We start from the raw sequence: 24,755 nt of genomic DNA on the forward strand, positions 1-24,755 counted from the left end.
GACAGGCCTTGCTGCCTCGTCGATTACGGAGCGCGCGGTGACCCGAGAAGGGAATAGGGGTCCAACCCCTTACATTAGAGCTAGTCTTCTAGACTAGAATTAAGTTCGTCCCTAGAAGGTAGGTTTTAAGGTCGTTTGGGATATTAATTAGGATATTATAGGTATTAAGAATACTATTTGGAATTTAATCTTTATTACTGCAATATTCTTTCTATAGTAACGTTAGAAGTCTTAAATAAGGTCTATAAAGTTAACTAAGTTAGCTTAACGGTACTAGGTAACTATATAGGTATAGTTAATCTTTTCGTTCGCTAAAATAAGGTTATCCTTTACTTATTCTAGATATAGTATCTCGAGCTTTTAAGCTTTCTAGAATACCTCTATCTAGTTATTAAGCTAGATAAAGATATCTCTAGCTCTTAATCTAGCTTTTAATATTTTATATTTTTATTCTACCTTATATATCCTATCCTTATCTATTAGGTAGAGGCGTTTCTTTAATCCTTTTATTATCTTATATAACGAATCCTCTACTCGGAGTTAATTAAATACTAGATAGGTAATTATTATTATTAAATAGATTCGGAATATTAATAGGGTATTTCTTTCTATTTAATACTTCAATTACTATTCCTTATAGTTCTCTTTTAGGATCTTTAGTATTTCGAGCTAGTCCTTATTAAGGTCTAGAATACTAGTTACTTAAGGATTTATATCCTTATATTTAACCTTTTTAGGTAGAGTAGTATACTCTAATTCTACTTCGAGATCTAGGTTTACTAGGTTCTAGATATTTAATTAATAGGCTAGGGCTTTAATACCCCCGTATTAAAGGTACTAGTCCTATTCGTTTTTAAGTACGGTAATCCTCGCCGTAGTAGTCTTAGTATATTAATTCGCTATTATTAATCGATATTAGACGAATGACGTTTAATATTATTAATACTACTTCTTATTAATAGTTAGTATATCGGAATATTTAAATTAGACGTTATTTTAATTTAATTTATAATAGCTAGGCTTATAACTATCAAATATAAGTAAGAGCAGCGAATAATAATTGGCTAAATAAGTTTAAACGTATATATAGGTATAAATATACGTATATTGGTGAGCTTGAAGAGCTTAGGTACAGGGGTAAGTCTCTGCCGGATATAACAGAGGCAGTGCACGTGATCTAACTACGTTGCTGACTAAGTACAACATTTGACAGTAAATAGAGAAAGGGGCTGGTGAGTAAAGAAGTGTTCGAATTCGAACACTTCTTTACTAAGCGCATCTCCTTCACTTCTAACTCTGTTTAGATGATATATCAACTTAAAGATTTACTTTTATGGGACGGGCCGTGATGGAGCCACCAAAACCGAGCTTAATTGAAGGTCCAGGCTAGTATATTCTGTATTTAGTGACAATTGTCTATAAGAAAGCTCATCACCCCCTAGACATGGATGTCTTTCTGCGTTCCCTTGACGGTGCCCTCTCAGCCTTCCGTTTATGCCTGGCTTTCAATTTTGGCTCACTAGCTGTCTAGTTAACAAGATGCCCAACTTTTTCTCCTGGCTCTGCTTTTCTTGGCAGCCAGAGCAGCCTTCGTCCCCTATGGGCCAATGCGCCTCACTTGAAAAGTTACCTCACTCGGAATCATACAACTTTCTGGCACCCATGTCTACAGGCGGCCGTCCGTCACCACTTAATTGTCTTCCTCTTACCGCTGATTTCAAAAATGCCAACGGTCCACAGACCCTGTCCCGCTCCCAGTTCCAGGTCGAGCAGCGTTTCACGATCTCGCAAACAATCGATAAAACAAACCACAGCGATCTATACCGGCCCGTGGGAGTGGATATTGCTCAGAAGACGTATCACCAAACGAGCCTATCGGGCGCGGGTCTGCCCTCTACGACCCGCCAAGCCTGGAGCATATTTCCCCCAGCACCAGAAGAGTGGCAAAAGAGCACAAGCGACGCAGAGCCCCCAGACGGCTGTTTCATGGACTTTGAGAGCACGCAGGAGAAACGAAGATGGTTGGATAGACTCTTCTTTTGGAGATCGCTTCTCTGATTTGCCCTTTTCTCTACTACATACTATGTAGTATATTTACTTTATGTTACGTAATATGGACGTCATGTACTTTTGACGTTTGATGACAAAGCAACCTTCATGTTAATATCCCGAAGGCACTCTGATGTCCGAATTCAGCCCACTCATGTATTTGTAGATCTTGTGTAGACTCAAGGTCTTACGTCCATTATTATTTTGAGCCTGTATTCCCTCCTTTACTGTGATCTGGGCGCTTAAGCATTGATTCCTTACTCATCCTTGAGACCTTGTTACATCACGGGTTTGTACAGAACATCCACGTGACCTTTCATCTATCACGTGATATGCTCTGTTTCCTCCGTATTTCTTTCATCCCACATCTTTATATTCATCACTGTATCCGTGCTTCCATGAATTCTTCCATTACCTTCAGTTCCGGTTATCCACTCTATATTGCTCAAGGCTAGGCACTCGGTCCTTGCAGCGTTCTCTTACTACAGCTCCAGATGTTCGTCCCAGTGCCAGCCGTTCTCCATGCTTGATAGTTTGTCAAATATAACCAGTCTCTCTGCCGCCACTTAGCGCGGGCTCGCCTTTTCGTCCGAATGGCAGATTCTGACAGTTATGAGCCCGGCTATCGCCCATTGAATCGAAAGAACGACCGATTTGAATATTCCGATACGCCAACTATCGAATTGAAAACGCCCAGAGTACACCAAACCACCCAAGAAAGTCGGATACAAGATATAAATCCGGATGTGACCACTATCCTACTGCTCAGTACAGACCAACTTGAAATGCTGAGATACCTGGAAGATGAGCACAAGGAACAACAGACAAGATATCAAACAGAACAGAACGCCATGTCAAGTTTGCGAATACACCTCATGACTACAGTCGCCCACCCAGTCTTCAGCTCCGAGCAGAGGGACTAGTTATAATTGACGTAGTTCCTTCTTCGTGCTACTACATTTCACATTTTCTATATCAAAGTTATCAGCTCTCAATTTTTAGCTCAAATATCCACGTTCCATCATACGCTACATAAGTCAAAATCGGATGAAGTCTCTATGATCTATATTACATCTCGAAACAGCTGACAAATCTATCCATGTATCACCGGCCCTTTCAATCGTGTCGGATAGATCGGGATCAATCTTCGACTGCGAAGGCCGGTCTACCCTAGCGGCCACGAGGTACCTCGCTATGTGCTTGACATTCCTCAAGAAGCTGGCGGTCTGCCTCCTACTCACTGCTGGGATGCCATTTAAAGGCACAGAGCTCGCGTCACTAGCGGCAGAGAGTCATCTACCACACCAGGAAATCTTCCTCGAACCACTGCTGATCCCGGGTGCAGCTATCCGGATTCTTTTGGCATTTGGGGTATCTCTTCCTCTTTTCCTCGCACCCTGGTTTCCGACAAATACACTCGTTGTTATGCCACCTCTCCTCACGCAAAGCTTGACACGTCTCCTCTAGGTTCGGACCCATTTCATTCATGAGGAATTCCCTGCGTATATCTTTTGGGGTTGATGGATTTCTTGCAGGTATACCATTGAATATTTGACGAAGTCCAACACACGTGTTTTCTGTATCATCTGGTTTTGGGAATGGTGGACTATCTTGAGCAGGCTCGCTGGGGTTCCTGTCGCTGTTTAAGGCCTGTCGGGATGGTGAAGATGTTCTATCTTCACGGGCATGGAGCCGCACATTTTTTTGCCGGACACAGCGTTTTGGTAGCCGGGCAGAGCACGTTAACCGGACACGGCGCTTTGACCAGCTCATTGCTTTGAAGGTGGTTAGGGTTTGGGTACTCTGGCTGTATTTGTATTCTCCGCAAGTGTGCCTGAAAGGATGGGGACTTAGATCATGGGTTCAGAAAGGCTTGGTTGGGAGGTTATGGATGGGAGGTGAAGGAGAACGGCCAGAGTAACGTGGCCTTATATCCCATTCGAACGTATCTAGACATGATTGTCTCTAAATCTAGACTACAAGGGTTGTTGCACCATAAACCATAAACCGGCGATTGGTATCAAGCACCAAAATTTTCAGGAAGGCAAATAGTGCCTCCAACAGCCAACTACCACTCCCCTCTCCTGAGGGGAAAAAAATCCAAGGCATATTCCCGGTCTGAGCCCCTCGCACATAATATGGTGGAATCTAACGATTTGGGGCTGCATAAAAAGCTGCGGCAACTATGAATTCTTCGTTTAGTGAATCACACTCGAGATCAACCGGGATCACTTGCTGGGACCTAGAGAAACTAAGTTGGTTCCTTGCTCCGACAAATTGGGCATAACAATAACAACCCTCTATTCGAGGTAGGTCCGTGTCCTCATGGAATAACCCAGCAAATGATGTCTTCTGTAATCACCAGAGCTAACAAAACAGGCTCATTGATTGGCAGTCTACTTTATAAGGCGATAAGCCGCCTTCTCTATGACGTTGCTGCAACAAGGCATGACAGGAAATCCAATTCCCCCTCCCCCGGGATTATTTCGTAAATCTACCTATCTATTCATACCTTACCCTAGTCTAGATCAAAATGCATAGCAAAATTCCTACTCGGGAGATGCCGGCTCTATGGACACTGGAGATCCATCTAGAATATGGAGAAATCAGCTTGGATATAAAAAGGAGTCATACCCATGCATCAAACGTCACCTTTCACAGTTTTACGGAACTTATTCTATCACATATTAAATTCGTCAAACTATGTACAGTATGGATCCCACGCAGTGTGTTTCCTATCGGCTACTTCCTGATTGTGGTACACAGACGCTTGGTGAAAGGTTTACCGGGAGAGTCACTGTCGAATGGAAGATCTGGACGGCAGTAGATGATTCATCGCCCCCCACCCTAATGGAGTTCTCATACACCGACGGGTTACCCGATAAGCTAGACTGGGGACTGCCAATATATATACAGGAGAAACTTAAAGTGTTAACGCTTGGGTCTGCCTCCGGAATTCAATTCCCACTGTATGGAGTCCTTGAGCTCAAGTGTTAAGGATACACCAGGCTGACATTTAATAGTGACCTTATGTTTCCTAGAACCTCCAGGGGTGAAAAAGGTGCCCTGTAAGTGGCGATGCACCGCAATACCGATGATATTGCTATTAATATGTACTAGCATACTCACCATAAGAGACCTCAGGCCAAGGGTGCTACCGGGACGATTGATGTTACTCGATGGTATTCCTAGGTGCATCGGGGGGTTCTTCTTCAGAGTGATGTCGGGTTCAGGCTGGAATATTGCAGCAGAGGATATACCCCAGGCCACGAAGAAGTGGGCTAACGAGCTACTAAGAGAGGACTCGCGTCCATATTGGTACCGATTTAGTCTGGAATATTGCGCAGGCGTTAACACGATAGAAGATATCTGTGCAATATTCCTCCAATACTCTACCAAAGCTTCCCCGTTCTACTCTTAGCCACTGCCCCTTGTTTGGTATTCTGTATTTCATTTCAGGCTATTTTTTGGTCTTGGTACTTTGGAGGATACGTTCGGGGATTAAGGAATAATTGGTATATACCCCTTTGAGCCTTGTCAGCTCGTGGTAGTTATAAGAGCATATATTACATGAATATTGAACCGCCAGGGTAATATTTACTCAATCTACTGGCGCTTTCTCTGCAGAAGATTCCAGAACAGAGCTCAAGTGCATATTTTTTTTTTCTGAAGGGCTCCGTGCCGGTGTTCGTTAAGATATATGGCACACTCACTATAAGATAGTCTATTCTGAAGGGACAAAAGTTAGGTGACGAGTTTCTCAGTATCTTGCTATTAATCTCCCATTCCATCCGCTATCGTTTGGTCAGCGCCTCAGGGAACCCCGAATTTCGTCTGTGATAAACGTTGGCCCCGAGATCATTGAGAGTTTATAATAGGGAAGTCAAAACGCTGACATCATCATTATGATGACATAATCCGCTTGCTTTTCTGATGTCAAAGGGCGAGCTTTCGCACGTCAATATCAGCCTTGCAACACCTGCAATCTTTTCCGCTGATAGGACACTTGTACACTGCAGCGCGCCTGATACAGCTTCAAGATGACGTCCGGTAAGCGTGCCGTTCATTTCTAATGCACCGGGTAGACATAGCTAACCAGATGGAATAGAAGATACCTCTCCACCCGCCGAAGTGTAAGTAAACTCGATCTACTTCCCAGCTCTATACTGATCCAATTCTGCATCATCAGGGCATCCATCGCTTCTCCAATCAACCTCATCCTATTATCGCTCTTTATATTTGTAATATACATGCAATTCAGACCAAAGAAACCCGTGGCACTCCCTGCCGCTCCCCCACCCACCGTCTTCCGTACATTTTCACCCACCGATCTCCTACCGTTCAACGGCAAGGATGGGGCTCCCGTTTACCTTGCAGTTCGGGGACGTGTATTCGATGTCACCCCTGGCAGGAACTTCTACGGACCGGTATGCTCTCAACAAACTAATAATTGACTCCACTCTCTAAACCACAACTTATCTAGGGCGGACCATATGAGAATTTTGCTGGACGAGATGCCACTCGTGGACTAGCTTGCCAGAGTTTCGATGAGGAAATGCTTACCAAAGACCTCAAGGGACCACTGGATGACTTGAATGGATTAGGGCAGGAGGAGCTCGAGAATCTAAGAGGATGGGAAGAGAGGTTTTTGGAGAAGTATCTCGTTGTTGGCAAGCTTGTTGCTGAAGGTGATCCAGCTCTAAAAGAGTGATATGCTAGTGTGGGCTTTTTTTAAGTATTTTATCTGTTCTCGGGATCTACCGGGTGCGCACTGGCGCTGTGGACCTAGTGTAATTGGTGAAAAATTATGATAGTAATGACATATCAAGTATGCATGAACAAAATAAGATCGAAGAGGCCAGAACTCTGTCTTACCCTCTCTATTTACGGATAAATCGCTTGGAAGTAAACAGGCTATCAACAAACCCTTACAAAATCACAATGAAGCATAGGCATGATAGGCAGGTCATAATACTGTTTTACAAATATTCGCTTGAGCATTAAACTAAATCTGTAAAGCATTTAACAGTCGTTAATAAAACAAGACCGGGTTAGACAAACTAGATGTCCTTCCCATTAAGCATTTTAGCATTATCGACTCTGGCCTCCTCTTGCATTACCGAAAAGCCGTTGTCAAGTACATACGACTGCCTTGACACAAGCTTGCCCGAACTTAAAGCTCGTCAGCGACCTTAGATGCCTTTTCCTTGACTTCCTGTGCTGCCTTCTGCCCCTCTGCTCTGCCACTAAGAGCCCCAATCTTCAATTGATCCCAAGCCCACTGACCGAGGCCCTGGAGTCGGGAAAAGATAGATGCTTCCTGTTTGGTTACTCCATAGAGGAAGTAATCGGCATTATCTTTAGCCTGCTTTCGAAGTTCCTCGATACTTGAGCCGCGTGTAGGGTTTATGCCATAGGAGGCGAGAAACTTCTCGATATCATCCTTGGACCACGTGTTGAAATCGGTGTCCTTCACAGAATTGGCAGTTTGGGAGAGGTAGTTGGTGATAGAAGCGTATGTGGGACCGCCTGCCTTCCAGGCGTGATTGTATGCGTCTTGAGCCTGCTTTAAGAGCTCATCACGGCTATATTCAACACCCTCTAGAGCCTTTTTGTGCTGGGAAGACAGGTATTTCCTATATTTTTTCCGGCCGTTAGTAAGAGTTCAACTAGATGTATCATGGCTAAGTGTTCAGTTACCCTAGGTTCTCCTTGTTCCAGGTGTCAAAAGTCCAAGCGGAGTATCCGGATGCAGCCTTGTGTCCATGGAGCCGTACCTTAGCAAGGAGTTCATCTCTCTTTCCGCTCTGTGGTACTGGAATGCCACGGGCATCTAGATAGCCCTTAAGGCGAGAATCAGACCACCCGTTAATTGCTTGGTTGAAAGCATCATCCATCTTTAGCTTCGCATCGTCTGTGGCTCGAGCAAATTCATTTCCAGCCTTGGAAGTAGCAGCTCCATAGCCGGAGGCAACTGAAGCAGCCGGCTTCTCTAGCAGATAATGACGGTTCTTGCGTGCCAAAGCCAGCATTTCATTTCTCCTGGAACCCTGAGGCACCTTGATACTATGTTCATCAAAGAACTTTTTAAAATCAGACTCGGACCATGCATTGAACAATGCCTCAGTAAGAGTTTCCTGGGCAGCAGCCATGGATGCTGAAGCTGCGGATGCAGACTTTCGGCTTTCTATTCCCGCACGACGGGAGTTTCGGCGTACGGCGGCAATAAGCTTATCGCGGGATGTCGGTTGAGGGACAGGGAAGCCATGGCTGTCAAGATACTCCTTTAGCTCAGATTCGGACCAGTGTTCATATAGCCAGTTCCCTGGGTAGTTGACTGATTGCCCAAGTGTCTGGGCGATTGATTCATAGTTGCGGCGGGCCGTGGAGAGGAGAGTATCCCTCTTTTTTGGTTGAGGGCATGGGATGCCATGGCGATCCAGAAAGGCTTTCAACTGAGAGTCACTCCATCTAAATGATATAGTTAGTCAATGTTGTCGTCTTGTAGCGAGATTCTACCAAAGCCTCACGACTCGAATATCCATTCTTTGGCGTCGTTGAAAGACCCCGAGACCTCCTCTGCCGTCCTTGAAGCTGGCGCGACGACATATGACTCCCAGTTGGTCTTCACTAGCTCTTCAAGATCCTTGCGATCTACAGGTGAAGGGTATGGAACATCTAGAGATGGTTAGGACAGTTCATTAGATCTTTCAGTGGCTGGCTGCAACTCACCATGGTCCGAAAGCCAGCGTTCAAGTTCGGTTTCATGCCATTGGTTGTAAACTGCGGACACCGTGACGTGTTAGCCATAGAGCGATACTCCAACGCATGCGATATTGGGCGGCGACAAACGAGCAGCGGGGAAACAGTATTACCAGCTTTGCTGAACCAGTCTCTGGAGCCCACAGCTTCAGACACCGTCAGAGCTATGATTAGCCCGGTAAATAGCCACTTCATAATGGCTGATGGCTCCGGTGTCAACAAACGAGTCTCATGCGAATAGCGAGCAGCCAAGTGTTGTAGCAAGTCTTCTCCAAAGAAAAGGCGGCTTGCATGAGAACAAGAGATAGAAAACCAGACAGCGGACCCGGCCAGTCTTTCAATATATACTCATTGGCATCTGTTGAAGCAAGGTCCCAGGTCGATATCAAAGCAGCTCTATTGCTCCTTGTTATGACGTGTTGTGTGACGTAGTTGGAAGTTGAAGGCGAAGGAAAGGAACTGAGGGGCAAACATCTTCTCTCTCTCAATTGCCTGCCTCCAAACCTCTTAGTATTGGTTCTATTAATGCACTGCCGTCTTAGCCTGCATATACTGTAACTGTCATCATATATCATCTTCTTTAATACATACATACATTTTTTCTTAACCGACAAAAAAAACATCGTTTTTTCTTCCCCACCAAAACCGACTTCAAGGGTGAAAGTAACGTGACCAAATGACTAAGATAGACTAACCCGTTACGGGTACTCAGTACGCTTACCTAACTCTTCCTTCACTTGGAATCACTCTTATTGGCTGGGAACGGCCCCGCACACCAGGCTATACTTAAAGAAGCTAGACTTTCCGTAGTTCGTATGAAGATCACGCTCTGATTGGCTGGTCGTGGCTGGGCCTGTGCACATCATTGGGCGGACAAGGCGCATCTTCAACATCTTGCACGGCGTCTCAGAAGGGGAAGACGAAGAGTGAAGGGGAAAAAAAAAAACCTCCAGAGAAGAATCAAAGTCTCTGCGCGAGACAAACCTCCCAAAGACACGTCTCTCCAATGACCGTACCGGCGTGTTGAACCCCCTTCCTTCCCTTCCTTTTTTAACCCCCTCCCGGCCTTTCGCTATATATTCACTCATGCGCTCTCGTCGGGCCCATACTCCCCTGTCCGTTCGCCTTTTGACCGTAGTTCTATAGAAATCATGGTGAACATGAGCGAAGAATGCAAGCAACTCGCCTCTCCCGGTGCCGTTAGCTTTACCTTCTCTCTGTAAGTTGATACTCATCCCGTTTTTTGGTCGAAGAACCGCGGTTGACTGACTCAATTTGAACGGCTTTACTGTCCTAGATTGATCTTCCTCGGCATCCTACTATCATATCTTCCCCAGCACTACCGTATCATCTCGAGGGGGACATCCTTTGGCATATCTCCTTATTTTATATTGCTAGGAACAACCTCGGGGACGTCGGGGTTTGCAAATATCCTGGTTCTCCCAAAGAGTGCTCGCGATATCGCCTGCTGCCATGATATCAGTGGGTTTGCCTGCTTTGCTGGCCTCTTAGGCATCATCCAGGTCGGCGTCCAGTCGCTATGTTTCGTAATATTGTAGGTCTTGCCTCGACATCGGGACGTTATGCTGTGCTTTTTCTCTAGGCTGACTCTTTTTATAGCCTTATTCTTTTCGTTGTATACTTTCCTCGAAATCCCCCCGCTCCTTCATCAGCTTCCTCGACTCCTCAGAAAACCCATAGTTTCCGCACAGCTCTCACAGTAGGCGCAATATGCCTCGTCCATGCGATCGCTGTAGCCATCCTAGGCTTCACAGTGGTCTTTGGCTACCCTTCCAGTCGTCAACTGTGGGCGAACATCCTGGGAATCATGGCCACTATCCTTTCTTCCATCCAATACTTCCCACAGATATACACCACCTGGCGTCTACGTCGAGTAGGCAGTTTGAGTATCCAGATGATGTGCATCCAGACCCCCGGTGCTCTGGTCTGGGCTGTAAGCCTGGCTGAGAGACTGGGCATGGAAGGTTGGAGCACCTGGGGTGTTTACGTGGTGACTTCAATGCTACAGGGTACCCTACTGGTAATGGGCGTTTATTTCGAATACGTAAATCCCCAGAAACCAGAACTCGAGGCCGGAGTGAGCAAACCGGCAGGGCCAAACAATCGTTCCTACGGTACTGTTAACGGCACAGATACCAATGCCCAAGACGATGCCATCTCCGAGGATACTCCCCTTCTACAGGACTGATTAAAAGCTGCCTTATGACACCCAAAAAAAATCTTACTTTGCATTTCATTAGAAAGCCCAACTCTACTCGGTTTTCCATTCCTTTGCAAGTACTTCTTTCCAAAAATCCGATCTTCCTTTTTCTCTTTTATTTTTCTTATTTTCTTTCTTGACATTCATTCTGGATATACTGTTTCATTACACTGGTGGTAGCGACGGAGTTCTTTTGTACCAATTTTTACCTTTTCTCCCTTGTGCACACCCCACCATTTTTCAACGGCCCTTTATACCAAAAAAAAAAAAACAAACAAACAGAAAAGAAAAGAAAAGAAGAGAAAGACAGGATATTGATATGTGGTTCCTTTTGTGTGACTGGCCGGTCCTGGTTTGAGGAACATATCACATCTTGGCCCGACATGCTTGAAACACCAGCAAGGTCTTGACCCTAGCCTTATTTGCCGGATACTCTACCAGTTCTCACTGGTACAACCAGCACTTCATATAGCCCGAGAACACAAAAAACAACAACAAAAAACCAAAACAAAATACCGTGCCTGGCCCTAAACTTCGAGAAATCATAATCAAAATGGAAGGTCAACTGACGATACCTATCAGCAATCCGGCGGGCTGGAGGACCATGTACCCGATGTTGATTGGTAATTACATCTCGTCCTATAAAGGGTTGGGCAAAATTATTCTATCTGATACGGAGAGTGGTACCTCTTTGTATTCGGCAGTAGAAGACTTTGGGGCATTTCTACCACTGGTAGTAATATCATTATGATAAGATACCCTACTCTGCGCTGTTCGTTTCCTCTTACCTACACCTTTATATTTGCTTGTATACCAATGGCGGAAATGTACCGAGAGACCTTGCTTTTAGTGTACCCTGTTACAAATACTCCTAGACAGAAGTTTTCACCTACATTGCCTCGTATTATTAGACATGTGTTCACTACAGACATCAAAAGAGAAAAACCTGATGACCTTAATAAGCCTATCCAAAAAAAAAAATCCCCCATATCCACCATATCAGATATACAGCCAATTTCCATTCTCAAAAGGCATAATTTTCCCCTAACAAGGCACAGCATATGCATGAAACATTTCGGTCGGAACCAGAGGCAAGTCTCACGTTCAACTGCATGGCTTGTTGGTTTCTTTCTTCCGTTCTTTCTCTCAAGTAACACAACAGCTGCAGCTTCCTGGCGCCTTTCCTGCAAGCATCCGGCCCCTTTCCATCGTCAAGGCAAACATGTTGCTATTCCTCGCCCTTGAACCGCGCCTCTTCCATCTCATCTATCGTTTCCACTTCCCCTTCCTGCGTGATTTGACTATATGCTCGGCCGTGCCGTTGCTCCATATCGTAATTATGCCGCTTCACGTCCTCCTCCCGTTCATCCATCTTATGCCTTTCTTCCTCGCTCAGTTCTTCCCGTGATGGCCGTTTAGGGTGCTTTGCGTCTACTCCGCTATGCTGGTATGCGTCGCTGAGTGCAGGCTTGGCCTTGTTGGAAGGAATACGAGAGTCGAACTCCTTAGCAAACGAATCCGCTTCTTCCATGTCTGGTTCTGGTTTGTGATGCCTATGGCGGTGTGGAGCTATATATTTATATTTTTTGTCATAGCTTATTAGGTCGTCTTTTGCGTTATTTTGATGGGATACATGAGGCTTGTATACCTTGTTCCTTGCCACCTGCTGAGTCTTTCTCCCTCAGCCCGCCCGTCTGACTTGAATGAATAGATCTCTTCCAACTGGTTGCTCTTCGGGCACCATGCAACATTGACAGCTTTGCTGCGCCATTTCTTCCAGCTGAAATTGGCAACCGGGAGGATGTGATACGCAGCGTTTGTAAGAGCGAAGACGGCAGGCTCATGGTTCAAAATCAACTTGTTTTTTTCGAAACAACACAGAAGCTATATAGAATCAGTTAGAGCACTGCAAACGATAATTAAATAGATATCCTTAAGACTGTTCGCCTTTTATATTCCATTCTTTGCCTCAATCGTTGGATGTATAGTTCCTACTCCAGGCTATTATGTCATAGTTACCAGCTTCCGAGCTCCACCAATAAACTTCTTGTTCAGCCAACAACACTGCCAGGACAAGGGGGTTGGCTATGGGCGCTGTATATTTCCATGTCTAACTTGCATTTCCACCTGTAGATCGTGGACATCATACACATACATAGTACAAGTTCTAGTTATATCCCTGTTCCTTGCATATATATATTGTATAGTTCAGCTATGAGAACGCCGTTTGCCAGCCGGAAGGCTCGAGGCCAATCAGATAGATGATACTACATTACGAGAGGTCGCAGACGAGAGTTACAACAAAAAAAAGCGAAGTTGATATTTGTAGATACTATATACCTACCTATCCCTAGATTATATATAGATAACGGAGGTTAATATATAACCAAAAGGAAAATTGGAGGGAAAACACCTGTAGAAATGACCGTGGAATGTAAGAAAGGCCCATTTGCCTTGTCCAAAGTGATAGCCAATAAATGAATACATGTATCCTGCACAAAGAATACGGTCCAAGAAACACAATAAATCTACCGAACCCAGAAAGACCGATTCAAGAGAGGAAACATAGGAGAAGAGGTAGACGGAAGAGATGGCGAAACCACGGGTATAGCCAGTGATACTTATGTGCACAGAACAATAATTTGGAAAACGAACGTGAATGGTATGCTTTTCTTCCCTGAATGTAGGATCAATCAAATCCAGAAAATATCAAGTGTAGGTCAGAAGCGGGCCGAAGAATCCAGAAGGTTGCCAAAGCTAGGTTGATGGGTGAGAATGTGAGAGAAATCATTGCTATATATATGATGATGACAGGATATATGAGGAAATGTGACAAGATCGATAAGAAAAATAGCAGTCCAAACCTAATATAAACGCCGATGCCGAAAGAAAGATATTACCTCAAACGCCTAGGTGAATACTATATAAGAAGATGGCAATTATACCAACCAAGAGCAGGAGTTCATCCGAAAGAGGAAAAAAAATAGTTCAGTTACCATATATCCATTCACAATAACATTGGTCAGATTCGACGCCTCTCGATCCTATCAGGATGGTCCTTGCGGCCATTCTCGAATTAATATCGACATCGTCGACGTCTGGACCTGATTCAGAATCTTTTTCTTCAATCGTCGCTTGGTTCTTGAGCATTGACAGGCTCCAGTCGTCCAGAACTTGCATCTGCTGGCAATAAGGTGGCGATGGGCTAGCGTCGGAGAATCGAAGTTCCTTGATTTTAATGGCTCGTGCATATGCTTGTGGTAAATCGCCATTCTCGCCGGATGTTGTGGCGATAGGCGTCGAAGTAGGGGAAGTGGATGAACTGACAAGGGTGGATTCCCGAGGAACAGTTGGTTCTGATGTATATGTGCCGCCTCCAGGTTCTTCACCGCTAGTCATCATATCATCTTCTGATGCATTCTTGTTGGCGTAAATGAAGGTTTCTATGTATGTGGTATTCCACCAGCAAAACCATGGCTTGTCACCGGGTAAGGATTGGACCTTCCCTGATCGGTTGGTAGAACGTTGAAATAGCGCTGATTCATCCACTGATCTACCGGCGACACCAGATGGGAATTGGTCATCTGGTATTATAACTAGCTTGTCGAACGTGGTATAGAAGAAGTAGGCTGGCCCTTCATCAAGGGATTTCGAGTCATAGACAGGCTCTAGTGGATAATCTTTGTTCCCTAGAGCTGGTATTTGGTCTCCATATATGAATTTTCCCGTTAGAGGCGTCTGTACGAATCTGATTGATCTAGAGTCTTTGGGACCGCTGATTATAGAGCCTTTAAAGTGGCCATAATCTATACAGTCCCAAGACAGCTTGAGGCTGGTTGAATTGACACAGCTTTGAGACAGGGAATTGAACGTTCTTCCGGAGATTGAGATATCCCCCGTGGGGATAGGAGTAAAAGTAGGAATATTGGTTACGGTCGGGAAAGGTATGGCATCCAAAGTGCCGCTGGATGTCGAAGTTGGCGTTGCGGTCCTATAGTACGTTTAGTTTGAGTAATAAAGGATAATGAGTTTGAGACGAGCGTGAAATGCACGTACATTGATGGTTCATGATCTGGGTCTGGAGGGGGTTTATCGCTGTCTTTCTGGCCTTGACGAGCTCCTACAATTCCACCAAGGACACCCCCGATAAGAGTTCCGGTGATTAGGCCGATGGCAATGAGGCCAATGATCCATAGAGGCAGGCCACAGCAGACTTTTTTATTTCTTCTCCTTTCCTTTTCGTTAATCTTCTCCTGAGATGTGTTCCCTGACTCGGCAGTCGACGAGTCTGCTGGAGAAGCCGCAGCTGTGTGGATATTATCAGCAAGTAATGTGCGGGACGAAACTTCTGATATCGGTGAGACGGGTGTTTCTAGAGCCTGTGAGGGGGTATTGGTAGTGGGAGCAACGCCGAGGGGCGCAGCAGGAGCGTAGTAAGATTTTTCTGGGATACCATCAGGATAACGAGAGTAAGGGGGGAGCTGTTCTCTATATCCATCTGTTCCCAAGATATCTCCAACTTCGTCCGCAACAGGGGCTGGGGCAGGTTGACTGTATACTTGAGGATGGCCAGGCAGGGGTAGAGGGACGGCTGCGGGAAGAGGTTCGTCCGGAACGTGTTCGGGGACGGTATTCTGGGAATATAGCGCGTATGGATGCTGCGGGGGGGCAGCTGCCACGAAATTTCGTTCAACAGGCCGGACCGTTGAATTTGAAGAGATCGATGACGCCCTGTTCATGGAGATTCCTTGGGAATACATAGCATACGGGTAGCTGGGCCCTGTCTGGCCGGTATAGGGGCTCAACGCGCGAGGAGGGATGGAGAATCTGGATACGGTGCTAACACTTCGATGGCCGGCAGATGCAGTACTTTGAGCGATAGAAACCGTGGGTGAGGATGTTCGGGGGACAGGTCCTACATCCGGAGGGAAATGTATCTTATCAGGCATCTGTGGTAGGACTGTCTGTTGTTGCAACTGCTGCTGTTGTAGCAGCTGTGAGGCGCGTCTTTCCAGTGACTCTGGTAGACCTTGAAAGGGGCTCATGGGGGGAACCTGTCCATCCCTCGACCCTGTCTTGCCCGAACTCGACGACGACGACTGGCTCGAGAGGCTGTTGATCGACTGCCTCTGGCTGCCGGACGAACCATCCAGTCGTTCAAGCGAGAATTCATCGCTAAATACGTTCAGAACCGGAGACGACTGTGATACGCGAGGGGCCTGACCGGGCTGCCCTGAGCCACCACTCGTTCGATCGTTCGACGGCGACTGTCCGTGGTCACCACCACCATCCACGCCCTTGCAGGGTGATACCGGTCGTTCGTTCATTGTAGGCGTGGCAATCGATGATACACTGCCCGCCTGGGGGCAGCGATCCCTTTTTTCGGCGCTTCAGCCTTCCAAAAGACTCTCTCCTCAACTACCGCGGCTGAGGGAAACCCGACGACCAAGAGCCCAAGAAACAACAAGAAAACAAAAGGACACGACTCAGCAAGCGAGAGACATATAACGACCGGATAAGGGTGAGAGCAGAGCGGGTGCTCGAGCGAGTCGTGAGCGTGCAGCGAGCGATGGAAAGAGGAGAGTTTTGGTGGTTGAAGTCGATGAAGTTCGATGTCGTTGTTTTTCTTGCTGGTTTTCGGCGGAGAAAGAAAGTCGAAAGGGAAGAAAACGACGATCTGAAACTCACCGCGCGCCAAGACTTTTTCCCTTTTTTTTTTTCTCTCTTTTTGCCTTTTGCCCTTTTTTTTTCTTGCTCGGGATGAGATGGAGATGTATAAGTGTTTAGTATTATACATATGCTGTATGTAGGGAGGATGTATATAGATAGTACTTTGTACTCGAGAGGTACTTGGACAGGTAAGATACGACGGGACACTCCTGGAAAAGAATGGCCGCTTCAACCAACTAGTTACAGAGAATCATCTATGGTGACCGTTCTTTCAGGAGATATACACAGTGTTGATCATCAAAGAGAAGCTGAGCTGTTGCCCTGGTGAATACATTGTGGGCGATGTTACATGGGGGGAGAGAGGATATCCCGTCTACCTCTTTTGACTCCTACCCTTGCTACTGGACAAAAAAACCAAGTCGAAGAGGAGAGACTCTAGGGGCAACCGTCGGCATCCTACCAAACCTGGGATGGGGACTCCGTATAGCATGCAGCATACGGGCTAAACTTTTGCTTCCTTAGGGCCATGGAAGGTGACTGAGTCTCTTTTCTGTGTGGCATAAACCTGGTCGCACCCCCTGCCTCTTGACCCTGCCATAACACTTCACCTAGCCACAATATTAACGCATGCCCTTTTGCCAAATGAAAAAAGGGGGGGAGAGAGAGATCCGCTCTTCGATATCTCATCTCTTGTCCTTTCATCAGCTGTTCCTTTTTTTTTTCATCAGAGGCTGCGAGCTGAGGGTTTGCCCTGGAGAATTTCGTGTCCAATCGAGGGTTCTGTTCAGGGTTACTTCGAAATGGCCACTTAGATTCCTCGTGGAATGGAGCCAGGGTGGACACGGCCTTTCCGTGGGCAACCACACCGGTGAGACCTCCAGATGACATCAGAGGAAGGGAATGGCTTCGATGTCGAAAGTTGGCCTTTTGATGCACCCTCCCTGCAACCCTCCTCCCCCCCTTCACAAGATTTCTTCCTTCACTGGACAGCGAGGCAGCTCTTGTCATGCAAGGTGTGGGGTTCCTGAAGTTTCCGTCACTGAGTTTTTGTATGGTTATGGGGGAAAAATTTGCTGTATATAAGAACCAAAACGATTGGTTTAGCATCAATTAACACGGATGATTCATAACCCAATGAGCAAAAATTGACCAAATTTCCTCGCGGCCAATAGCTACTCTCAAACTCGAAGAAATAAACTGTCTATCATGTCCTCCTCAAATCAAGGATGGCGGATAAATGGACCTTTCCTTTTTGGCCCCATCCCGAAACTCCATCTTCAACCACTGGCCGAACAGCAACATACCAACACCAGGCCCGCCTATCTAATTCGCCCTTGCTTAGCGTCGACGCCCACGACTGACAAACATGATCGATGGCGCCAAGAAGCACGCTTAGAGCTCTCTCCTTGGCTGACTTCGAATCGGCTTTTGCGTTGCTCGGGCTATGGGTGCAAAATGCCCCCAATAGGTAGTCTCGGGCAGATTCAGGCCTGAATACGGGGAGATGTGTGTTATGGCTTCTACTGTCGTACCCACCATATCTATTGTGATGGCCATCACTCGATTTCCGATGGCCCTCCAAGTCCAGACCCCAAAGGGCTGGGAGATTGTCGCCGTCATTATCTTGTTTAGGCGATGGCGCATCGGCTCTGAGCGCAGGGGAATCCGTCTCGGCATGCGGGGAACTGCTGCTCCCCTCCATTTTCTTGCTATCAAATTCATCATCAGGTAATTCAGCTGCCCTTCCCCTCCAGTCGTATCCCACTCGTCGAAGGACACTTATGCTTCTTCCCAGAACCTTGACGGTAGGTTGACCTTGAGCCCATCCTTCGTCCTCCGTGCCGGGGGTAGTGTCTATACCAAGTCTGCGAGCTTTTGTACGACTGTTTGCGCTTACTACGGCCTGGGCAAGACTCAGTCTGCTGGATAAGGGCTGTTCGGGCATTGTATACTTCAGTGATATGACTGCAAATGCTAACACAAGTGGAGCTCGGTTGGTGATGATAGAAGTCTTGGAAATTTCGTCCAAGTCAGTACTTATGGGAAGCGTGAGTGACGCCTCAAAGCATTCAGGAGTTATCTCAGGTTCTGTAGCGGGCACTTTTCGTTTCTTCGAGGGTGATGAAGATGACGGTGATTCCGGGTCTCCGTCGGCTAATCGCTTTTTGACGACCCTTTTCGCCGCATGCCACACTTGTTTTCCAATCTTATCTTCCGTAAAAACCGATTGGACTGTTTCCAGTTTTGCTTTAGAGATATCCTCCGGGCTATTGAAGCTTCAGTCAGCCTGGATTCACAGCTCTATCAAATAAGAGGGTATATGAATAGCAAGATTCATCCTGGTTGTATTCATTCATACTTTAGTAGCTTCGCCTGTTGTAGGCCTTTGACCTTGCCAATTGCAGCAGCGAGAGGAACCCTAGCATCTTGTGTCAGAAAGCGAAGAAGTGATTGTACATCCTTTGCCGTGGCCATTATTCAATCGACTACTAGCTGCTTGCTATTGTCCCCTCTCTCCACAGGAGAAGTGCCAGAAGTAGATGATGCGATCATATGACGGCTATCAACCAGGGAATAAACTGTTGCCATGCCAATAATGGTGAATGTAGTATATAATGGGTTTGATCTTCGTATATCGTTCTGATGCGTAGTGAACCATCTGATATCCTGACTTATATTTATCGGCGTTTGAAATGTATTGATGACTAAAAATAAATTACTGGAGTGGCGACTATTGACCAATGATAAGTAAGAATTCGGTAAATACATTGTAATATTTGACGCCGCTGTACCTTGTTACGTTTTACTGTGATATCAAGCTGACCTCCTGAGTTGATGTCCTACTTATTCTCTATAGCAAGGCAGCGTATAATATGCTGAGAAGGCCCACAGTACTTGACTACCAGCAACACCCCATGATACTTCAATATACCTACAGCAGTAATGGGATCGATTATAGATATTTCCAGAGATGAATACCTCATCGGGCTTTCCCCCATTATGCCACAATATCCTATATCAAAGGAAAGGTCAACCATGATGCATCCTGGAATTCCATGAGAACTCCTACTTGGAGAAATCTCCAGGCTAAAAAGGAAGGGCTTGTGCCTTGATAAGAGCTGCAATGTTTTCCATCTCAATGGCGTTTTCAGCCCTGTCAACCTACGAGCTTACGAAGACAAACAACTGCTACCCTGGTCTTTACTCTACCATAATATACCTGTAACAGCAGTCAAATCTAGCAAAAAGTCATGTTGCTACTCACTTTTGTTTGGATTCTGCCGGTTCTGAACTTGCTCGTCCGGGGTTTTTCTCTGGAGGACGTGAGTGGTGAACTCGGTCCTCAGTTATCCAAATCAGCCTTGATCACTAAAAACGGAGAAAAGTTCGCGAGGTGGAGTGAGTATCACGCCCCATCTCCCGGAGTTGTTGTTAGCGTGGCCAGCGAGGAGGATGTGGCCAGGACGGTGTGTTTTGCAGTTTCTCCTCTTTCACTTTCTGATTAAAAACCACAGAATTGACACAGTGTATTAGGTACAATATTGCATTAAATATGACATTCAGTTCTTTGCCCAGGCAGGGGCACATGGGTTTACCACTACACTAGATGTACCTCCTGATGGGATACTTATCAATCTCAGACAGTTGAACTCGGCCACTTTCAATGATGACAAGACAGAGGTCATTGTTGGAGGCGGTATCCTAATATCTGAAGTAATCGAAGCTGCTTCTTCTAATAATGCCCTTGTTGCCACCGGAAATTGCAACTGTGTCGGTGCTATTGGAGCCATACTAGGCGGCGGATACGGTAATCTGATGGGTATGTATGGCTTCGGTGTTGACAATATTTTATCCCTCAACGTCGTCTCCGGAGATGGTATCCTACAAACTGTAACAGTTGGCGATGACCTCTTTTGGGCTCTCTGTGGTGCTGGCCCAAATTTTGGCATCGTCACCTCTGCAAGAATGAAAGCGTATCCAGTGGAACCATCTGGGCAGTATGCCTGGCTAGGTGCGCTCACCTTCACGGGAGATAAAATCCAGGCTGTCATCAAAGCTATTAATGAGCTTACTCTAAAACCAGAGATGAATATTTTCATATATTTACTAGACGCCCGCGCTCCTGGTAATATGCCTACTGTAGTAGTTACCCCGTTCTACTATGGTACAGAGGCTGAGGGACGAGCTGCCTTTGCATCTATACTTGACATTGGCCCCACCCTTGATACGACTTCCAGAACACATTATACTCATTGGAATGATGGCGCTGAGAGCTCCTGCGTCAAAGGTGGCCGCAAGCCGTCGTATTGTGCCGGTCTCGCTGAACTAGTACCAGAAACATGGAAGCAGGTCTGGGACGACTATGTGACCTGGGTTTCATCAAACAACGGCAGCGCCCGTAACAGCACCGTTATCCTGGAGGCATACTCTATGGGCAAAGCTCGGTCATTCCCAACCAATTCTTCTTCGGTACCTTGGAGAGACCGTATCAGGTTCAATGTTCTTATATTTCCTTGGTATGAAGATAAAAGCATAGATTCTGCTGCTGAATTCTACGGCTTATCCACTCGCCGCCTAATTTTATCGACGAGTAGCCTTGATCCCCCAGCTACGTACGTGTCCCTATCCTAATCAAAAATAACAATATAATCGAGTAGGTACGAGGATAAGCCATGCTAATATACACTATATCTAGGTACGTCAATTTTGCTTATGGTGATGAAGACCCCTCAGAGATATATGGTCACCACCTTCCACGATTGCAGAAGATCAAAGCGGAACAAGACCCAAACAACATCTTCGACCAGTCGTTTCAGATAAAGACTGGCTATTGAGGTAAACATGGCAAAGAGACGGGGGTAAGCCCAAAAAAGTATATAGTGTTCGTAGTATAGGTAACCAAAATTGAAACAGTTCTTCATCTCTCCATCCTTCGAAGTAACTAGGAATAATTTGCTCACTTGAATTTACAAATATATGTAGTGGCTGTCAGTGGGCTATCGTACTCCATAATTCTAGCTCCGATGTTCTTGTTCATATTCTCCTTTCCTCCGTTGATAGATGCCGAAAACTAAACTAGTCCAGGGTTTTTATATAGAAGTTTTAAATGAAGTATGGAATTAATTTGAACCCACATAGATGCTACTATAAAAAGCTGTTTCTTAATATCGGACGAGGCACGAGGCTAACCATGGCATGACAGAAAGACAATTAATGTGGTTACCAAGGCTAGCTGGGATATCTACCAGACATCTTTTCCATGAACTAGCTAGAGATGGCCTCTTAAGAGCGAGAAACTATAAACATTGGTACTAAATATTAGATATATGTTAAATAACTACAGTTAAGAGTAAACATTAAAGAGGATTATTGTTTCTCGCTGGTATTTGCGTCTCCAGCCTCAACCTTGGACTCAATCGCCGAAGCAGGTATTTCTATGGCTTCGATTGCCGGGACAGTTGTCTCCTCAATGCCGGCTTCTTTGTCCATAATACCAGCCGCATTCGGGGCTTCTTCCGACGCTTTCAGTCCAGAATAAGGCTCGGGTTTGGTTTTATCTTCTTCCGGCTCGTGGGTATCTGCTTCCATCGGGGGGTTACTTTCCTCCTGATGTTCGCTGGATGCTAAATGGGAAGAAGCAGGCTCATCTACTGCTGGTGGCGAAGGTACTTCAGAAATGGCTTGGTTATCCTCAACCTTGGGAATCACCATGGATTCCACAGCCTTGTTAATGTTTAATGCATCTGGTGGTTGGGCTTCCAAATAACTGGGAGGTGAGACCGTTGCCTTCGTAGGTGGGGGTGCAACGGGAAATTCTGACTGGATGTCATTGGGCTCGAAAGGAGAATTACCCGACTGGCCACTCGAGACATTCACTTCGCCGTCAGGACCAATGGACCAAATATTCCATGGATCAGCAATTTTGATTTCAGGAGTTTGTGGCTTTGCAATCTCCTCTACTGCTGGATTAGCCTTGACAGCAGGCTTTCTTCTTGGCGGTCCCCTAGCCCTCCCTTTGCGAGCATCACTAAGCGGACCTTTTTCTACTGTCTTTTCTACCTCTTCACTTTCCTTCTCCTTGGGCTTGGGGGCCGGTGGGCCAAGTTTGAGACGACTGTCTAAATCAGATAGGAACCCTGCTTTCAAGGCTGCAATCTTCGGACCAACGCCTCGTGGTGGGATTGCTGGCTTGGCTCTCGGGACTGGGCGCACCGCTTCGTCCGTAGGCTCCCCAGATATTGTTTTTGTTAATGTTTCGCCCGCCTCATGGTTCTTCTTCTTAGTAGGCCGTTGGGGAACCTGTGGTTTTGGCCTATCAGGAATTGATGGCCGTTTCTTTAATTCAGTTGGGCTGACAACCTGGGTCTTTGTGGGTGACACATCCGTTTGCTCCTCTGTAGAAGATCGATCCGGTTGCCTTGAAGGCCGAGGAGGCAGTGATGGCAAGGATGGTTTTTCTAGCTTCTCGTTCTTCTCCGAGTCTTCAGGTATTTCCACAGAAGCAGTGAGTTGTTGGCTTTCGGGAGCTTCTTCCCATATATCTCTACTTGGAAAACGTTGTTTCGAGTGATATTCTTGGGATTCTGATTTATCTAAATGGACTGGTGTTTCTTCCAAGCCTGACTTCTCCTTAAGTTTGTCTGCTTCCCTCACTCTTTCCTGTTCCTGTTCTGGCGTCTCAAAGGGGGACTCAGGTTCTGACCCATTTCTTTTAGGCCGCTTGGGTATATCTGGAGTTGACACTGTTGCATGTAGTTGAGTACTACTTGGAGCATCTTCCCATATGTCCTTACTTGGGAATCTATGTGTCTGGCTGACCGGTGACTTGAAACGGTGCTCTGGGGAGGGATGCCTTTCGTTATCATCATTTGGGAATAAGGGTTCGTATTCTTTAGTGTGCTTGACAGGTGTAGCTTCGTTCCCACTTTGACCCTCAAGTTGGAAGTCAGGGGCTTTGTTCACAGTACTCATAGATCTGGTAGTCTGTTTTTGTTGGGAGGCCTCAGTTTCACGTTTACAATGTTCACGATTTCGATGTTCAAAGGAGGGGGATACTGCAGGCTGCAATCCTGCGGAGTTTGGGTCAACCTCATCGGCTGCGAGGACTGGAACGTCTTCCCCATTATCGTGTACGTCACCCTCATGTTTATCGTCAGGTTCTGGTGCTAGCGCAAAACCATCGGGGTGATGCTGGTGATGTATAGGCTCGCTGACATGAATCTTCACTTCTTGAGATCCATGAGTTCTATCCGTGCCACCTGCTGCCTTCTGGCTTTCAGATAAAGCCTCGACAGTGGGCTTCTCGTCACGTACCTCATGTTGTAGTGAAGACTCTGTTGGAGGGGACTGGAGACGAGAGGCTAGTTCTTCAGTCATGATATTCCCTATCTCCTCATCAGGAGTGCCCATAATTTCATTGGATGTACCTGTAGTAGTCAGAATCAAGCTTAGTCAAAGGTGTAATATTGGTATTACCTGTAGTGGCAGATGATTTGACGATCTCATTCAGGCCTTCACTACTCATAGCCCACTCCGGCCGTGGACTGCCAACGCCTGATCTATGAAGTGCTTGCTCCTCCAGAGCCAGCTCTTTCGGGTGCTTTTGATACCAGGACTTTTCAAACGGGTCATCAGGAGTTACCCCATGGCCGTGAAGGCCATAACTCCCAGGAGGGATAGAAGATTCTTGCCGGCTGCGGGTTCTGCTATGTCCATCTTGATTTCCATGGGGACTAGTTGGTCCGGGAGATGGCGATGGTGCTTGCACATCTCCAGCATCAGGATACATAGGCACCCTTTGACCGATTTCTGGGATGCCAGACTCTTCATCATTGATATAGGATTTCCCGGCTTGCCGATACATTGGATGATTCCAATTGGATATGAGGAAGACCGTATTTGGAATTCGTTGGTTCCTCCGAAACTGTTTCGTGTCCATGTGAGATGTCCGTTCGAGTTACAGCCTGGACCTGTGCTGTGGCACTAGAAGTTGGTAATGACGGTCGGGGTGCATGTAGGTGAGGTCTTGGTGAACATTTCTGGTCTCCGCGGT

The 24,755-nt window shown here is 46.2% G+C and overlaps 12 protein-coding genes across 12 annotated transcripts in view; 6 read left to right on the top strand and 6 right to left on the bottom strand.

The window, feature by feature from the left end:
* Positions 1 to 1,539: 1,539 nt before the first annotated feature.
* MCYG_00769 (uncharacterized protein) lies at positions 1,540 to 2,058 on the top strand (the record flags this gene model as incomplete). The annotated part of the gene is made up of 1 exon (XM_002850619.1): positions 1,540 to 2,058. One exon carries the CDS (start codon positions 1,540 to 1,542, stop codon positions 2,056 to 2,058), a length of 519 nt encoding a protein of 172 aa, XP_002850665.1.
* A 584-nt stretch (positions 2,059 to 2,642) lies between these two features.
* On the top strand, positions 2,643 to 2,972 carry MCYG_00770 (uncharacterized protein; the record flags this gene model as incomplete). The annotated part of the gene is made up of 1 exon (XM_002850620.1): positions 2,643 to 2,972. The coding sequence occupies one exon, from the start codon at positions 2,643 to 2,645 to the stop codon at positions 2,970 to 2,972; it is 330 nt and encodes a 109-aa protein (XP_002850666.1).
* A 373-nt stretch (positions 2,973 to 3,345) lies between these two features.
* On the bottom strand, positions 3,346 to 3,822 carry MCYG_00771 (uncharacterized protein; the record flags this gene model as incomplete). Its single annotated transcript, XM_002850621.1, has 1 exon — positions 3,346 to 3,822. One exon carries the CDS (start codon positions 3,820 to 3,822, stop codon positions 3,346 to 3,348), a length of 477 nt encoding a protein of 158 aa, XP_002850667.1.
* Positions 3,823 to 4,761: 939 nt separating this feature from the next.
* Positions 4,762 to 5,470, top strand: MCYG_00772 (uncharacterized protein; the record flags this gene model as incomplete). Its single annotated transcript, XM_002850622.1, has 3 exons — positions 4,762 to 5,018; positions 5,073 to 5,117; positions 5,170 to 5,470. 3 exons carry the CDS (start codon positions 4,762 to 4,764, stop codon positions 5,468 to 5,470), a joined length of 603 nt encoding a protein of 200 aa, XP_002850668.1.
* A 619-nt stretch (positions 5,471 to 6,089) lies between these two features.
* MCYG_00773 (membrane-associated progesterone receptor component 1) lies at positions 6,090 to 6,760 on the top strand (the record flags this gene model as incomplete). The annotated part of the gene is made up of 4 exons (XM_002850623.1): positions 6,090 to 6,099; positions 6,158 to 6,182; positions 6,239 to 6,476; positions 6,533 to 6,760. The coding sequence occupies 4 exons, from the start codon at positions 6,090 to 6,092 to the stop codon at positions 6,758 to 6,760; spliced, it is 501 nt and encodes a 166-aa protein (XP_002850669.1).
* Positions 6,761 to 7,222: 462 nt separating this feature from the next.
* MCYG_00774 (stress response protein ish1) lies at positions 7,223 to 9,073 on the bottom strand (the record flags this gene model as incomplete). The annotated part of the gene is made up of 5 exons (XM_002850624.1): positions 7,223 to 7,685; positions 7,750 to 8,520; positions 8,580 to 8,727; positions 8,782 to 8,832; positions 8,925 to 9,073. 5 exons carry the CDS (start codon positions 9,004 to 9,006, stop codon positions 7,223 to 7,225), a joined length of 1,515 nt encoding a protein of 504 aa, XP_002850670.1.
* Positions 9,074 to 9,962: 889 nt separating this feature from the next.
* Positions 9,963 to 11,020, top strand: MCYG_00775 (PQ loop repeat protein; the record flags this gene model as incomplete). Its single annotated transcript, XM_002850625.1, has 3 exons — positions 9,963 to 10,030; positions 10,109 to 10,366; positions 10,432 to 11,020. The coding sequence occupies 3 exons, from the start codon at positions 9,963 to 9,965 to the stop codon at positions 11,018 to 11,020; spliced, it is 915 nt and encodes a 304-aa protein (XP_002850671.1).
* Positions 11,021 to 12,260: 1,240 nt separating this feature from the next.
* MCYG_00776 (conserved hypothetical protein) lies at positions 12,261 to 12,876 on the bottom strand (the record flags this gene model as incomplete). Its single annotated transcript, XM_002850626.1, has 2 exons — positions 12,261 to 12,601; positions 12,681 to 12,876. The coding sequence occupies 2 exons, from the start codon at positions 12,874 to 12,876 to the stop codon at positions 12,261 to 12,263; spliced, it is 537 nt and encodes a 178-aa protein (XP_002850672.1).
* A 1,144-nt stretch (positions 12,877 to 14,020) lies between these two features.
* On the bottom strand, positions 14,021 to 16,359 carry MCYG_00777 (conserved hypothetical protein; the record flags this gene model as incomplete). Its single annotated transcript, XM_002850627.1, has 2 exons — positions 14,021 to 15,023; positions 15,089 to 16,359. The coding sequence occupies 2 exons, from the start codon at positions 16,357 to 16,359 to the stop codon at positions 14,021 to 14,023; spliced, it is 2,274 nt and encodes a 757-aa protein (XP_002850673.1).
* Positions 16,360 to 17,906: 1,547 nt separating this feature from the next.
* MCYG_00778 (conserved hypothetical protein) lies at positions 17,907 to 19,177 on the bottom strand (the record flags this gene model as incomplete). The annotated part of the gene is made up of 2 exons (XM_002850628.1): positions 17,907 to 18,969; positions 19,062 to 19,177. The coding sequence occupies 2 exons, from the start codon at positions 19,175 to 19,177 to the stop codon at positions 17,907 to 17,909; spliced, it is 1,179 nt and encodes a 392-aa protein (XP_002850674.1).
* A 776-nt stretch (positions 19,178 to 19,953) lies between these two features.
* Positions 19,954 to 21,537, top strand: MCYG_00779 (FAD binding domain-containing protein; the record flags this gene model as incomplete). The annotated part of the gene is made up of 3 exons (XM_002850629.1): positions 19,954 to 20,169; positions 20,237 to 21,315; positions 21,399 to 21,537. 3 exons carry the CDS (start codon positions 19,954 to 19,956, stop codon positions 21,535 to 21,537), a joined length of 1,434 nt encoding a protein of 477 aa, XP_002850675.1.
* Positions 21,538 to 22,069: 532 nt separating this feature from the next.
* Positions 22,070 to 24,755, bottom strand: part of MCYG_00780 (conserved hypothetical protein) — a gene marked incomplete at both ends in the record, with an annotated part of 2,981 nt that continues 295 nt past the window's right edge. The window contains 2 exons of the mRNA XM_002850630.1: positions 22,070 to 24,129; positions 24,179 to 24,618. Of these exons, the coding sequence (XP_002850676.1) occupies positions 22,070 to 24,129; positions 24,179 to 24,618 (2,500 nt within the window). The remainder of the gene's footprint in view (positions 24,130 to 24,178; positions 24,619 to 24,755) is intronic.

Source organism: Microsporum canis, genomic scaffold, assembly GCF_000151145.1.
Source record: "Microsporum canis CBS 113480 supercont1.1 genomic scaffold, whole genome shotgun sequence".
NCBI classification, from domain to species: Eukaryota; Fungi; Ascomycota; class Eurotiomycetes; order Onygenales; family Arthrodermataceae; genus Microsporum; species Microsporum canis.